This window comes from Pyxicephalus adspersus, chromosome 2 (assembly GCF_032062135.1).
Source record: "Pyxicephalus adspersus chromosome 2, UCB_Pads_2.0, whole genome shotgun sequence".
NCBI lineage: Eukaryota > Metazoa > Chordata > Amphibia > Anura > Pyxicephalidae > Pyxicephalus > Pyxicephalus adspersus.
In genome coordinates this window covers 89,751,667-89,767,304 of record NC_092859.1, presented here as the reverse complement: position 1 = coordinate 89,767,304, position 15,638 = coordinate 89,751,667, and the positions used below count along the sequence as shown (strand labels likewise).

Here is a 15,638-nt window from a genome sequence, read left to right as displayed (position 1 = left end):
ACCATGTAGGAAAATGCCCTTTCTGCATATGCCCGAGATTGGGCTCGTGCAGAAGGATCAGCCAGAAGCCTCCTGAGATGTGTGATGTAGGTATCCTAGGAGGCTGTGCACTCCCATTTTCTGCAGCAGTCAAGACAAAAGGGGAGGGGCTTCACTTTTTTCTTTTTTTATACCAAAAAAGGGTTTTTAAAGTGGCTAGCTTGTGACTGACAGTTTTCTACCTCTCCTCACCACCTCTGCTGCCCACTCCCCCTCCCTCCCCCTCACTAGCTAGAGCCCTCTGCACGGAGAGCTCACAAGCTGAAAAGAAGCAGGAAGCAGCTGCAGACTGAGCAGTGGCACTTGAGTGACATGAGAGTCCCAGGCGAGGAAAGACAAAAATCTGCATAATTTGGGCAGTGGGAATGGATTAGAAACACTCCCACCAAGGATGGCATTTCCCAGATTGCACCTCACCGCCTAGGCGATGGAGAGTCCTGGGGGGTGTGGCTAGAACTTGTTTTTCATGTTTAAAGATCAAAGCAAGCTGAAAAAAAAAGTATTCAGATCATTATAACTTTGTCTTATGTTATCCATAAGACAAAGTTGATTTTGTGAGTTTAGGTACGCTTTAAGCCTCAAAAACACCTCAAATAAATTTTGATGATGGGTCCACTTTAAGAAAAACATTTGAAGGGCTACAAATAAAATAACAAAACTTTGGATGCTCCTGCAGATAGTTTTATAGACTGAATTAGGCTAATGGCTCATAGGCTTTAGGCACTTTGTACTATAGTGTGTGGACATGTTACAAAAGTAGCGACTTGCTTTTTAAGTCTTATGTCAGTTTAATTTAGTACTCACACTTATTCAGCACCCTGTATTTTAAATTGCTTTGATAATGTTCATTACAGCTCCTCTGGGCTGCTTCTAGAATGGTATAGCTGTTGCTGACCACATCTTTAAAATGTTGTCTTTTGATGTCCGAACCTAAAACCAACATACAAATTAGGAAAGTTAAGAGTGAAGTCAGAACTCTGGATGATTGTTCAAGGTTGGCTTCTCAATATTTTGAACTTTTAGGTAAAAAATCTGATGGCTAGCATTTTTCAGGCAGCTATCATTGCATGGTTATGGTGGTTTTCTTTGTAGTGAGTGGCTTAGTATGACCTAAACATTGCATGCGTGTTTTTACAGAGCCTCTTTAATTTTTCCGTTTTTTGGCTTCCATATAGCATAGTTGGGACATGAAATGGCTAGAATAAAGATTTTGGCCCTAGGGTACAGTTTGATTTTCAGGGACACAAATTGTTTTTATGTTCATAGTCCAATGTCATGATGTAACCTAAATATAACACCGTACATGCACAGCGAATGTGACGGGTAACCCAGCAATAATTTTTCCTGGAGCTTTCATAGTTGCTCTACCCCCTATATCTACAGGAAATTACACTTTCTGACTCATCTGGCGGAGTCATCAGGTATTTTGTAAGCTATGCTAAACTAGGAGCAATAAAAAATACATAATTTTGTTTATGTAAATTTTTTAATTGTAGATTATTTTTATTGTTGGACTACATTTTTTGGCTATAGTTCTTTAAAACCTGGCAGTGATTTTAAATGGGAACTAAACCCAGCAAACTTACCTGCCTTTGTTCCAGTACAATACCACATGGTGCTTTTCAGTAACCACCCAGCTGTGTTACCTGTTGCAGAAAGCTGACGGTTATGGGGGTGATTGGATTCCTATGGCACAAACACCTGGGAACACTAAATTTATCACTTGTCTTGCCCACTTTTTGACCACCCGGCAGGCTATAGCTTCTCTACTCCCAGCTGAAAAAAGTTTGGGGGAGAAGACTCCTATGGTATATGGCAACTTTAGGAACTTGCTGTATTACATAGCAATTGGGGCTGGAGACAGACTGTGCTGAAGATGCATTGTAATTCTAGTCATTACCCTTCCTTCCTTATAATTTTTTTTGGTTGTGTTCTGTAGCATTGAATATTTCCTTTTAAGTTTAATTACCATATAATGAATTCTTGTTTTCAATGATACAGATATTATCTTAGTGAACAAAGCCTTTTCTTTTTTAAATTTGTGTTTTCTAACCAATAGATTATAAATCAAAATAAATGTCAATGGCATTAGGATAGCTGCCGGGTGATGCATCATGGTTCTCTGTTAAAGTGAACTTGGAATACCCCAAGGGCTTTTATACACACATATTTTCCTGTTCTACGTTCAGTTTGAAATGCAGGTTAAATGCAGGTCAGCAGATTCTTATTTACCTCCGTGGTGAATTGTGGATGACAGGAGGCTGTGTTTGATGTGCTTTGCTTTTCTGTCAAAGCATTTGCATAGCAAGCAAAGCAGGCCAAGGTGTCCTTTTGCTGGTATTTGCTTGGGAACACTTGTTTGTGCACCACTAAATAAAGATACAAAAGCAGACACTAGATCACACTGCCCATACACACCCCTATGATGATCATCACTACAGTGCCTGTCTGTTCTAGCCATACTTTCCAGTATTACAGATGCTTCGCTCCCCTGAGTGCTTTCATATCCACATTCAGGGGTTATAGTTTGTTTGCCTCTCGTTAGTTTCTGTTGGCTCAGCAGTGTAGGGGGTAATTTTACTGGCCAAAAGGAAGCTGGCAAGCTCTACATGCTCACTGCATGGTAAAAATTGGCATGTTGAAGAGTCTTGGTGTTCTGTAAGTTTTAAATCCTCTTGGTGGCTGTGTAGTTATAACTCATGGGAGCCTTTTGAAGTTGGTTGTGAAAATAATAAAAAAAAAAACCATTTAGCATGTTTAAAATGAAAGAAAAATGTATACATTACTTAAAGCCTCCTGAAAAACTGAAGGTAAGAAGCTGAAGTTTGGCTTTAACAAAGGCCTGAAGTGGTAAGAAGCTGTCAGGCCTTCTAATACTTTTCTACTCCACTATACATAGAAAAGTTCATACTGGACACACAGTTGAAATGCTTGTTTCACCAATCGGTGACCTTGAAAGTCATTGTGGTACTCTTGCCTTTACGGCCTTAATGTCCAGTCTTTGCCTATAATTTCTATCTAATACCAGGATGTGGGAAGGGTGAGGTTGGTTTTTGGATAATGTGATATATATATATATTCAAAAGCAACTTTCCTGTGTCCCATCCTTTTTAAAGTGTTGATATACTCCTAACCAATAATATAAGAGCTTTAGAACAATCACTCTCCACCCATATGTACTGTGCTCACAACAAGGTCCCTTCTGCATTTTTTTCTACAATATCCATGTACTCCCTAGAAATTTTAAGCTTGGTGGGAAGAAGCACAGTGGGGCGCAGCAACACATGACAAATTTAGTGTTTCCTGTTGTTGCTATAGGAGTCCAGTAACCCCAATATTTATCTCCGCTTTCTGTTCCAACTTACTAATGTCCACCTTCTTAGTATTGTCCTATCAATTTTTCAGTCTTTCAATTTATGTCCCAACTGTCCTGTGCTGCTGCATTGTGTCCCACATTTTTTTTAGTAACCAAACAGCCAGCTACTGAAATGTTCTGAGTAGTACCTAAAAGGGGTTGGGGAGAACACTGATCATAATCTAAACAATGTACAGAACTTGTTGATTAGTTGGAATTGCTCTCATATTTCTCAGTATCTAAAGTTAATTTACTGTTCTATTTTGGAATAACATTGTCATTGTACAGTGTCCTGGCTTTAAATTTGAGAACAATTGATGTTACGTTGTCAGACACTTTAGAAGTATTTTTTGTGGTCTTCTAAACCTTTAGGTTTTTTATACATGAATTCTGTTTTTACTACATATATTATAAATGCTTAAGGTTAGTATATTGCTTGTTACAAAAAGAAAAGTATTAAAGTAGCAGGTCGGACAGAATAGAAGTCATATGAAACCTGTCTCTCCTGTTAGGGCACATTATCTACTTCAGTGATGAAATGCAAACCCAGCACCCTTTTGTAACCCTGAGAATATGCGTAGTTAACCCTTTCTACATAATACTCATAAGTCAGAATTGACAGAAAAAGAACATGTAAAAATGGTTATTAAGCTGATCATTAAAAATGTGAATACATGAAGGTATACTTATCAGCAATGAGGTCTTTCAGAGAGAGAGAGAGAGAGAGAGTGTGTGTGTGTGTGTTTTCCCCAACAAAGTTTATACAGTGTTGTATATCTGATTTATTTAGACTTGAGTATTGCAGTCAGCATTTGTTATTTTAAGCATGTTTTTAATTAGGTTTCAGCTTGATCTAATGAAGGGTGCACCATGATTTTTTGTTGCTCTTTTTAAGCATTTGTGTTCAATTTTTACAAAGTTAGGTGGTTGTTGCCTTTTCATTTGCCTACTCTTGTCAGCTTGTGTAGATGCCTTCCCAGTGTAAACATCTAAAATACTTGAAACTATTGATTAATAATGTATGGAGGTGGTTGTTTTTTTTTTTTTTTTTTTTTTTTTTTTTTTTTTTAACACGTTAATAATAAAATGAAAATCCAGGCGTTTTGGTATAATTACATATATGGTTTTATTTTAGGAAAAGTTATCTAATTTCTATAGCACATGCCCTGGAATGGTTCACATGGCAAGCAGAGTTCACTTTATCATATGCCAACACACAGCACCCTCCCCTCTTGTTCTGGTCATAGGGAAGCCCACACCATGTATAGTAAGAGCTAAGTTTATATTGCCTCTATAAAGTGATGTCATTCTTCCAGCTGTCCTGGACTTTTGTTATCAACACCTTTCTTTATGACCCCTCTTGGTAGCTGATAGACGACACATATTGGAGCTTCTAATGGAATTCTTTGTCATCATTTTATCTGGAGTTATGAAGCAGTTTGGTTGTTCAAATTACTTTGCTGCACTGCTTCTAACTAATTATACTTTAATTCATAGAAAATACAATAAAATGTTGAAATATTACAGTTACAAATATTTATTGATTTACAGTGTATTTAAAGAGAACAAAACATGAACCTCACGTGTAAACCAAAGTTAACCCACTGAAGGCTGGATGCAAATTCACACTGAAAATCAAAGAAAAAAAGGGATCGTGGGATAAAATGCTTGAATAGTAACACGGCTCAGTCGTCTGTGGGCTTTGGGGTCTGTATTTGAGCCCAGCAATATTTGGACATGCTTCTGATGAGATCCTTGGGGGGGTGTTACCCAGAACTGCATCAGACCATTACTAAACTCCTAAACCGTCTGTTGGTGGTACTTGGTGGGTTTGGATGCACTGATACATAAAGTCCTCAAGGGTCTTTATTAGATTTAGCTCTGGGTAATGTGGGGCAATTTGCTGACCAGGTGGGCCCCCTTCACCAGTGTAAGGTCGGACAAAAGGTCTAAGAATTTCACCTGTTACCTAGCCGCAGTTGGGGTACTATTAGCATGTGAAGATCTGTGTAACCTCTCATCTCACCCCCCCCCAAGACAATCACCAAACTACTGTCATACCGGTCATGGTAAAAGATGTTGCAGACAGCAAAATATTGACTACATCCCCAAAGTCTTTCAGTCTGCCACTTATTCCCTGCTCTCATCTGTGAAATGAATTTAGCACCAATAGGGAACCTGCCAATTGTCGTGTTCTCCTGCAATTCCTATTGAGCTACACTATTGTCAGTGAGCACAAGTTCCACTACCAATGAGCCCACATAGCACCTTCATGGAGTCCTGTTTCTGAGTGTTTGCTCAGAAATGGGCACAAGAGTTCTCCTCCACACTTGAACACATATGTATGTACCATCCTGAAGGATCTGGACTACCTGTGCAGCCTGAGAGGGTTGTAGGCACCATCTCATGATACTGTACAGGAACTGCAGTGACAAGGGTACTAGCAATATTTTGGACTCGTAAAAGGTCTGTGGTAAAACCCGTCTCTGGGCCTGGCTTGCCATTGTCCCTCCTGCCCACTTGTTTTTGTCTTTATTTGCACCAAAACAGGTGAAATTATTTCGGCTTACTTTTCCTAACTGAACAGATGGATATCCCAGAAGTTTAATTGTCTCTGTTATAGTGTGAGTGGTCGCTATTGCCTTTTTTTCAGTTTATGTAGTTTGTGAAAGTTTCCATTACATAGGATATATAAAGTGAGGAATGTTGTTATAGATTTACATATATATTTGGTTTGGACATAAATATTTAATATGATAGTCAATGACATCAGTGTTGCCTATGAGATTGGTTGGAAAGTATTTTGTAAAGGTGTTTTTTCCCCCAAAAATATCTTTTGGTATGTTGTGGTTTAATGCTTACATTAACATGTTTTTACAGTGATATGACATGAAGCAAACCTAGCAATGTTAAGAATGGAAGTGTTTATTTAAAATTCCTCTTTGTGTATTTCTTCACTGCAGCTAGAACACTTGAGGCTGCTTGTGTATTTGGTTCACTATTTTTTTTGTTTATTTTTGAAGCTGGCAGCAGCACTAAATTTCATACCTGCGTGATATAACATGCAAGTCCTATTGCCACAAATTGACTCTCTTCAATGGTGCCTGTACATACACATGCTGACTTACCTCGAGAGCATACCAAGGCACCTTAATCTGATTTATCTTTTCTGTCTGAGGCAGTTTCATCCCTCTGCTAAATATGAGTCAATGCATAAGTGCCGGAAAATGTGGTATTTTAACATAAGGTCTAGGAACTTTTATATGCAGATCATTGGTCAACATGTTTGCTGATGTTATCTGAGTATCTACTCTTCTGACCCACATAACAAGCAGCCCCCCCATCTTCTTATCCTAATCTCAGGGAGGTACTTACATGTCAGAAAAAATGCAGCAGTGATGTCCATGAAAATACTTGTCATTGGATCTGCCACAATTGTTAAATACCCTGTTTCCCCGATGATAAGACACTGTCTTATTTTTTTTTGAAGGCCAAAATATGCTCTAGGGCTTATTTTCAGGGGGATGCCTTATTTACCCATGAAGAAGACTACAGTACACAGTTATTGTTCGGTTTACCCCCCACTGCTATACAGGAACAGCTATGCAAGTAGAATTGACTGAATAGACTTTGCAGGAGCTAGCTCTTACTAGCTCAGTGGATTCTATTCATTTTTGTTTTTAAAGCAGGATGTATTTCTAAATGCATGAAACATAACCAATTTTGTGTCTAAAAATAACTTCTTGTTAGAAGGAATCTTAATCAAATTTCACCATACTTTAATTTTTTTTTTTATACCTTCCCCTGTACCTGGTGTGGGGGTTAGATTCTGTGGATGTAGGTTTTTGATTTATTTTTCTTTTGGTTGAACTTGATTTACCAGTCTTAGCCTAGTTATGTATTTGTGTAAGGTACAACTTATCACTATTATACGAATGCCGCTTGTCTAATTAGAAATAGGTAGCTCGGTATATATTGTATGTATGTGCTTCTGATTACCTTTTCTTGGTAGTAAGTAGTGCTCCATGTTTTTCACATATTTGTACTTGGCTGACAAAATCCTGTTTTGAACAGTTTAAGCCTAAAGCCTCCCCAAACTGATCTTTACATCTAATATACATGTTTTACATTTTTATTAAGGCTCTCTAACTGGAATTATTGGGCACTAACTCCTGAAATCTTGATTCTGCCTTTTCTTTTGCATTTTAAGTGGAGCTCCACCCAGGTTTCTGCTGTCTTTCTCTACTTTTTCCGCATCATTTCTAATTGTTGTGAATGATTGCTTAGCTGAATTTTTGGAGGACACGTGGCCATCAGGGTAATGTGCCCTCACCTCAAAGCCCATTTTTGGTACTTTCATTTCCATTTCATAGGATAAAGCTTTCAACTATTGTACTTGGGGTTTATTTATTGAACTGCTTTTATGCTGGTGTCTTGACATTCCTGCCTAATTAAAAGATGGGCTATAGCCTTTGTAAAAGAAGAAAAAAAAAAAGTTTTTGCGTATCTTTTTGTCAGGGCCTTTACAATTGGTCTTTACAAAATGTGTCTATTTTCTACACAGTGGTTTCATATTACAGCCTGGTATATTTAATTTTTTTTTCATTGTTTTATGGTAATTGTTGATAGCTGTTTATTAAGTTGCAATGTATTGTGACTTTTTTGAGATCTGATAATGACGGCATATCCGTGCTGGTTTTATGAAGTTATTTTCTATGTTGTCCCAAAACAAAATGTGATCTAAAAGTAATCTGCTTGTCCTTGAGAATTTGAGTGCGAGACCTCCCCTGAAAAGCAGCGCACACTAGCTAACCACATAATGACTAGTGAAAAGAATGTGTGAGCTGTTCAAGCTGATTATTGCCAAATAAGGCTCAATTAGCTGACCAAATTTGGTCAAATAACTGAAGACATCTACTCCTGCGCCTTGTAATAATGTGCAGTGTGCCCTGTTCATTCTCTTAGAAGCAGCTTCAGTCTGGATGCATGGATGCTTCGGTTTTTTCCCAAACTTTCTCTGTAGTATAGTATAGAATAAAGATTTTCAGAGCTCAGAATTGACTTCAAAACACCAGCAATTTCCATGTTAATAATTTTTCTTGCTGTACTTGCTGTGATCTTTTACACAATTTCTTACTCATATTCTTTAAAATATGTAAGAGATTGTGATCTATCTAAAACTGCCAACCATGTACAGCAAATGCCTGTCAAAACCACTAGTAAATGCTCCTAGATGCCCAGTGGTTGAATGTGAAGTATTAAGGATTGCAGAAGTGCAACAATTGTATCTATATCTGCTCCAGCTTTTACACTAAGTGCTTGAAAACAAGTTCACACCAGTGTCTGCTTGCTGCAGTACTGTACCCACCTTGAGCACAGCAGTTCATAGTCAATAAGATGTAGTAAGCCATCAGACTAAAACTGGTGAATTAAATATAAAATTTTTTTTTTTTTTTTTTTTTTTTTTGTGTTTTTAATTTTACATCATTCCCTTTGTATACCAATGATGTGTTAAAGAAGGATCTTGAGAAATGGTAACAGTTTTTTGTCAGGTAGAGGTAAGGTGGTGAATAATTGCATTACTCTCCTTTGCTATAAAGAGAATTATGTTAAACTTTTTAAAGTACTAATGTAAGCTAATTAGCAACTACAGAGAGACACCATACATCCTTAAAGTGACAATGCCCCCCCCCCCAGGTTCACTTAATATTCCCTATATACTTGAATATGAATCAATTAAAATATAAATCGAGGGATTTTACTTTTACCTGAAAAATGCATTGATTTTATATATAAACCCAGGGGAGTTAGTTGTGATTGCCACAAAATGTGGCAATCACAACTAACATTCAATATGGTAATGTTAATAAATGATCGTAAATAAGTGACCGATGACGGTGACAAGAACTGTGCAAGTGTTACATGGTCTTGGGGTGAAAATGACAGCCAGGTGGCATTTGTATTCTTTTTATGATGAAACTTTGTGGGTTCCTCCCTGTATTTCTATTTACAAATAAAGAAATTTAATGGATAGTAAAGACCATGGTACTTTCTGCCGAGCTGAACGTTACTTTGGAGAAAAAAGACCCATCATTTGCTGCATACCACCTCCCTCGTTTAATATTCTCATAACAAATCAGAACTATAGTTATCTATATTTTCCTCCCCTCCAGCAACACAACAGTTGCAAGCTGTCTCACCAGCGGTGTCGTCATCTATAAAGCCGCATACACACGTTAGGTTATTGTTATTGGAAAGGATCTTTCACGATTCTTTCCAACGACTAAAGGTTGCATGATGCATGAACGAGTGCTGTACATACAGCACCGTTCTGCTCTATGCAGAGGGAAGGGGGAGAACGACGAGCGGCACCCGCTGCACTCTCTTCCCCTTCAGTTAGATTAAGATCGTTCGTCGTCCATAGTCTGTGGATCCGCCAGGATGGTAATTCGGACAATGGACGACTGGCCCTGTACACACGCCAGATTCTCGTCCGATATCGGCCGTGAGCCCCTTTTTGGGCCAGAACCATTGGACATGTGTATGTAGCTTAAGACGTCGCATGCCTTTGGCAATTTTGATTTGCTGAGTTGCGATATCATTATTGCATTCTGGGAAATTGCAGCATAATGATTTTTTTTTTTATGTGCTTAAATGTTCTTTGGAGAAATGGGGAGGCTGCCATTACTGACTCACTGAAAATGCTGATACTTGAAACGGTTAAAGCCATATTACTGTTATGTTGTATCTTTCTAAATGGCTTCTAAATTTATGATTGCATATGGAGATCTCGATTGGGACAAACACCATTAACAGAGCAAATTACTATAGGAGCTTGGATTTAAACACGTGCAAAAAAAAGGAACATTTTTATTAATCTTTTTTTCCCTTTAAAATTCATTTGCAGGCTTGCATTGATGATAATCTTGAGATGGTCAAATTTCTTGTTGAAAATGGAGCCAGTATTAATCAACCAGATAATGAAGGTTGGATACCACTACATGCTGCTTCTTCCTGTGGATATCTTGACATAGCTGAGTAAGTCCTCCGTTTTTAAAAAGTTTTTTTTTTAAATTACTAAAATTAACATTTTTACCCCTCAAAAAAACTACATAAATGTTCAAAGCATCTGAATGGCTCCTGATCCATTACCCATTTCAGTCAATGTGCTATTGGGGAATAAAGTTAATTGTACACTGTGCAGAACAGATGTAGAATTAAGTCTTCTACAAGTAAAAGATCCTTTACAAAACAATAAGCTACAAGCCAAAATTCTTTTATTGTGTGTTTTTCCTTGTCTTTAAAATGTTGCAAAATCTTTAAATCCCAATGGGCTGCACTCACATCTGCACAGCTGCAGATATATAAGGTATGAACAGCACGGCCCCTACCATCCAATGCCTAGAGATTTCCCTGTGCATATTCTTTACCAGGTCATTTCATGGTTGTACACTGGCATGGCAGCACATGCAGTTGCCACACAAACAATACAATTTAACACCATTGCTAATATCCAGAGTGTCAAAACATTTTCCAGGGTAGTGCTGAACCATGAGTAACATTTTTAGTCTTCAGTTCCTCCAGAAAAAAGATCAGCTCATTATATTTGTGTTGTGTGTTTTTTTTTTTTTTTGTTTTTTTTTTTGGTGGCCATGGTCCTGTAATTGTGTGAGGACACCGTTTCCTGGTGTTGCTAGTGTAAGTTATGGTGATAGAGCTACTGTGCTGCTCACTGCTCTGCTTGTTAAACAGTCTGACAACCTCCCTAGCTGCATCAGACTCAAGTTTACAGCTTTGTTGGGTGGAATTTTGATATGATGCAAGATTGTGTTTTTTTTTTTGTTTGTTTTTTTATATAGGTATTTAATTAGTCATGGAGCACATGTAGGAGCAGTAAATAGTGAAGGAGACACTCCATTAGACATTGCAGAGGAGGAAGCAATGGAGGAACTGCTTCAAAATGAAGTCAACCGTCAAGGTAATGAACTGAATTGTTACAGTGTATAACTATATTGGAGTAATTTACATGTTAGTGTGCATTAGCTAGCTGTGTTATGTCCACCACTATGGTGGTGTTGCAGCCCAAATACATTTTCACTGCAGGGTCTTGATTTACAGGCCTAGGTAGAATTAAAAAAAAATTACAAAAAGTTTTAAAACAATTAAATGGCAGCAAAAACTATATTTTTGTTTTGTATAATCTCCCCTTTACCCTCAACTTTGCTGTTACTTCACTGGTGATTTTGGCCATGTGTAGTCACATAATGGAAGATGACATCTGCAGTCAGGTATGAGTTGATTAGATTTTTCAGCTGATAACTGGTAGTTGTAGGATTAGATTTGATATAACGACATGTTCATGATCACACAAACATGTAGACAAAAACGAAAGCCGAAATACATGTTTGCCCTTAAATAGACAGCCCATACTTATTGGTTTAGCATAATGCCTGTTGTCACTGATGTGTTAGCATTTAAAGGATTGTCCTGTATGGTGAGAGCCATTTTCCATGCCCATGCTCCTTAGGCCAGTGCTGTGACTCATTTTAAAGAATACAAACATCCAACCACTGGGCGCATTGTGTGCCTGAAAATTTTTTGTTCATCTTACTGGTGATGAACACTTTACAAAGCCCCATGTATTACCCTACATATATTAAAGTTCTTCTTAATGGTGAACACTTTTTATTTGTTTGTGTGTGTGTGAGAACTTGCTCCTGCATATTTCTCAAGACATGGTAGGTTGCTGTCATTTGTCTGGCCTTCATTTGAAGTATCTAGCCTGGCTTATATATTGATAGTTTTTGTTTGTAAGCACATTTATTATGTTGTCTCTTTAATTTAAGATGTGTTTTGCCAGTTTAATCTGTTCACCATTAAATCTTAAATATTTACCAAGGAACACAGCACTTTAAGGGCATTACAAAAATTTATTCGGTTAAGACTTCATAGTATTTGATACAGTTATTATATAGTTCTTGTCTGTCTGTTATAAACAGACATACACTTGAAGGAACTATCTGTTAAGCATTGAAAATTCATTTAAATTAATTTACAACATTCATTGAGTCAATGGCAGATTTCAGTAGAATGTTGCCACATGCAGGATCAGTTTAGCTGCTTACCATCCATTCTCTGCAGTTGCACTTGGATCTGAGTAGTTCAAAAATCTTTAAAAGAAATAAGCCTTAATAATCATCTTGTCTGTTCTTTGTAAATATATTTGGCGTTAAAGGATAATTTTTGAAAACTGCACATAATGTGAAAACTTACGCACTTATTTTAGTAAGATTTGCAATGCAAGAGTTACACTTCCTAACATGATAGTACTGTAATATTTTATTCAACCTGTTCCCTTGCCTTGCATAACCAAAACACAGCTTAGTTTTAATGTTCTGCAGTTTCCAGTATCACATCTTAGTATTTTTACTCTGACAAGGTAAAATGTTCAGTTGGCTATACTTTATATACATATTTTTATTTTCCCTTTTGCTTTTAGGTATTGATGTGGAAGCAGCAAGGAAAGAGGAAGAAAGGATAATGCTTCGAGACGCAAGACAGTGGCTAAACAGTGGTCAGATAAGCGATGTGCGACATTCAAAATCAGGAGGCACAGCTCTTCATGTAGCAGCTGCCAAGGGTTACACTGAAGTTTTAAAGTATGTGTACAGAATGTAGATCTAAATTATTAATTTTATAAATTTTGGGGTAGAGGTATTTGCTTATGGGAAAGATTTTGATCCCTAGTTACTTCTGATTTGTGACCCTAAAGGGGAAATTTCCAGTAGATCATAGCGGATAATTGCTCCAGTGGGAGCAAATACCAGGCAAAATATTTGTGATGTGTTCTCGGTTGCCGATCAGGAAGTGATTTCAGTGTAGTACCAAGTAATTCACCAGTGGCTATCCACCAATTGTTTGCTTTTTTTTTTTTTCTCTTGTGCGTTTGTAGCTTTCCAGTAATGTGCATTTTTAGGATCTTTTGTCAACAAGCTCATATCAAACTGGAATCCTCTGAATCAGGTCATATGGGAGTCAAATAAAATTGTCAATTCTGAATCCTCTGGGAACATTTCAAACTGATCCCATAGACAGAAACCACTTTAAGAAAGGCTGGGTTCACAGTGGCACATGCAAGTTGCAATACATAGCACTTGCTGCCTTGCATTGTGATGCGTTGTATTGCAAAAAATAAAATAGTTCATGCATCTTTTTGGTACGTTAGGTAGTCAAATCAAATAAATTGCCTTCCCTAACGCAATACATATTACATATGTTAAAGTTCCATAACCCTGTGGAGCCAGCCTAAATATCTTGAACAATCACAAAAAAGACAGCAGTATATCTATGGAAACTATGCACCCTTACTGATTAGGCAAAAAAAGGGAAAATGGTTTTGCACTTTTAAATAATAGTTGACTTATCAGGAGTTACTGACTCCCATACATATTGGGAAAGAACAGTGCATGCAATGAAAAGTACTGATTTTCAGGTAGATGTATGTGGAGTTTCATAGATCCCTGGCCCAAGCTGAAGATGGCCCTTGGCAAACTCCAGATTAACACTTCTTTCTAACATTAAACTTTCAAAAGCCCTGTGTTATGTTTCATTTACTGCCATCCTCCCTTTTAATTTAGGTTCTATTAGACTTAATTAAATTATTGGAACCATACTTAGTGGGTTTTAATATAGATGATAGGCAATGCAGGTTACTAGCACTGATTGGTGCATTCCTTTAAAGTTGAAATATCTGAGATGTTTACTATAGTTGCTTTAAAAGAAAAAAATCTGTCAGTATCCACCCAAAGATTAATAGTGATATCATAAATTTAAAAAAGTACTTCAAAAAAATTTAAATTTATCCAAATTGACAGCTGGACACCTTTTTCTCCTGTGTTTTTATGGGCTCTTTCAGTACATTATTGTAAAATATGTAAACGTGTGATGTCCTTAAAATGAAAAAACTATTTTTTTCCCCTTACCTTTGCAGACTCTTACTTCAAGCAGGTTATGATATTAACATTAAAGATTATGATGGTTGGACACCATTGCATGCAGCTGCCCACTGGGGCAAGGAAGAAGCTTGTAGGATCCTTGTAGAAAATCTTTGTGACATGGATGCTATCAATAAAGTGGTACGTATTTACTGCAGCTCTATATAATAAAAGATATTTAGAAAGTTTTCCTAACGGTGCATAATATCTTGAAACTTTTTTTTGCTTAATGTAGCTTAAAGTGAGATATCTAAATTGGAAATGTTTCTGTGTACAACTATATGTAATGAAGAGCAACTGTGTATTTACAATCCCTACTATAAGCTAATTAGTGTATAGTATAATGTATAGTATTTGTCATTTCGGAATAGAGGCAGTTCAACATACTGCAAAGAGGTTTTCCAGACACTGGGACACAAGTTATAAAATGTAATTTATTGCAGGTTTAGAACACTAGATTGAAAGTTGACTTTTATATTGACTATAGGCGGTTTTTGTAGCAGTTTATTGTTTAGACCTAGGTGTCTAAATCCAGTCTTTGGGGTCCTATACAAGTTTTCGATACTTTTTTTCCCCTGACACTTTGTAAACCATACCTTGATAAATGTACTTCTGTCTGTTAGAAGATACTAAAATTTGTGTGGATCCTGGCCCTAAAAGACTGGATTTGGACACCCATGGCTTAGACCCTAATTTCTGTATAGAGTTTCTGCCTTTAAATATTCTACTGTATAGTTCCTAAAAATTTAATTTCCATATGTTTTTGTTTCTCTTTAAGGGTCAAACTGCATTTGATGTTGCAGATGAAGATATTTTAGGATATTTGGAAGAACTTCAGAAAAAGCAAAAACTGGTGTGTGATATTCAGTATAATCCTACATTTGACATTTCCATAACCTATTTATTTACATAGCCTATTGTTTATAGAATCTGACAGTTCATCAGAACAATCCTTTGTTTTATGGTGAATATAATAACTGCATATTTTTTGTCTGATTCAATTTGACCTCCAGTAACAACTACTTTCAGGTAGTGCACATGAAGTGCAAACCAGGCTGTTTACCTGGTAGTGGTAGGAACGGATGAGAAATTATAATGCCTGCGTAAAACCATCTGGATTTTGTTTGTCTCCATTTCGAACATGTTAGTGGTTTTGTAAGAGTCTTTCTTTGTTAGATGTAAGTCTCATAATATTTTTGTTCTGAAAAAGGCCTTTCAGATCATATCTCTACTGTTTTAGGATAAATTAA

The 15,638-nt window shown here is 37.0% G+C and overlaps 1 protein-coding gene across 3 annotated transcripts in view; it reads left to right on the top strand.

Annotated features, from left to right (window-relative positions):
• The window catches only part of PPP1R12A (protein phosphatase 1 regulatory subunit 12A), a 59,416-nt gene that overhangs the window by 14,037 nt on the left and 29,741 nt on the right, over positions 1 to 15,638 (top strand). For all 3 annotated transcript variants that reach the window (XM_072401421.1, XM_072401419.1, XM_072401420.1), the window contains exons 2-6: positions 10,302 to 10,432; positions 11,254 to 11,372; positions 12,894 to 13,053; positions 14,385 to 14,529; positions 15,167 to 15,241. In XM_072401421.1, the coding sequence (XP_072257522.1) occupies positions 10,302 to 10,432; positions 11,254 to 11,372; positions 12,894 to 13,053; positions 14,385 to 14,529; positions 15,167 to 15,241 (630 nt within the window). The remainder of the gene's footprint in view (positions 1 to 10,301; positions 10,433 to 11,253; positions 11,373 to 12,893; positions 13,054 to 14,384; positions 14,530 to 15,166; positions 15,242 to 15,638) is intronic.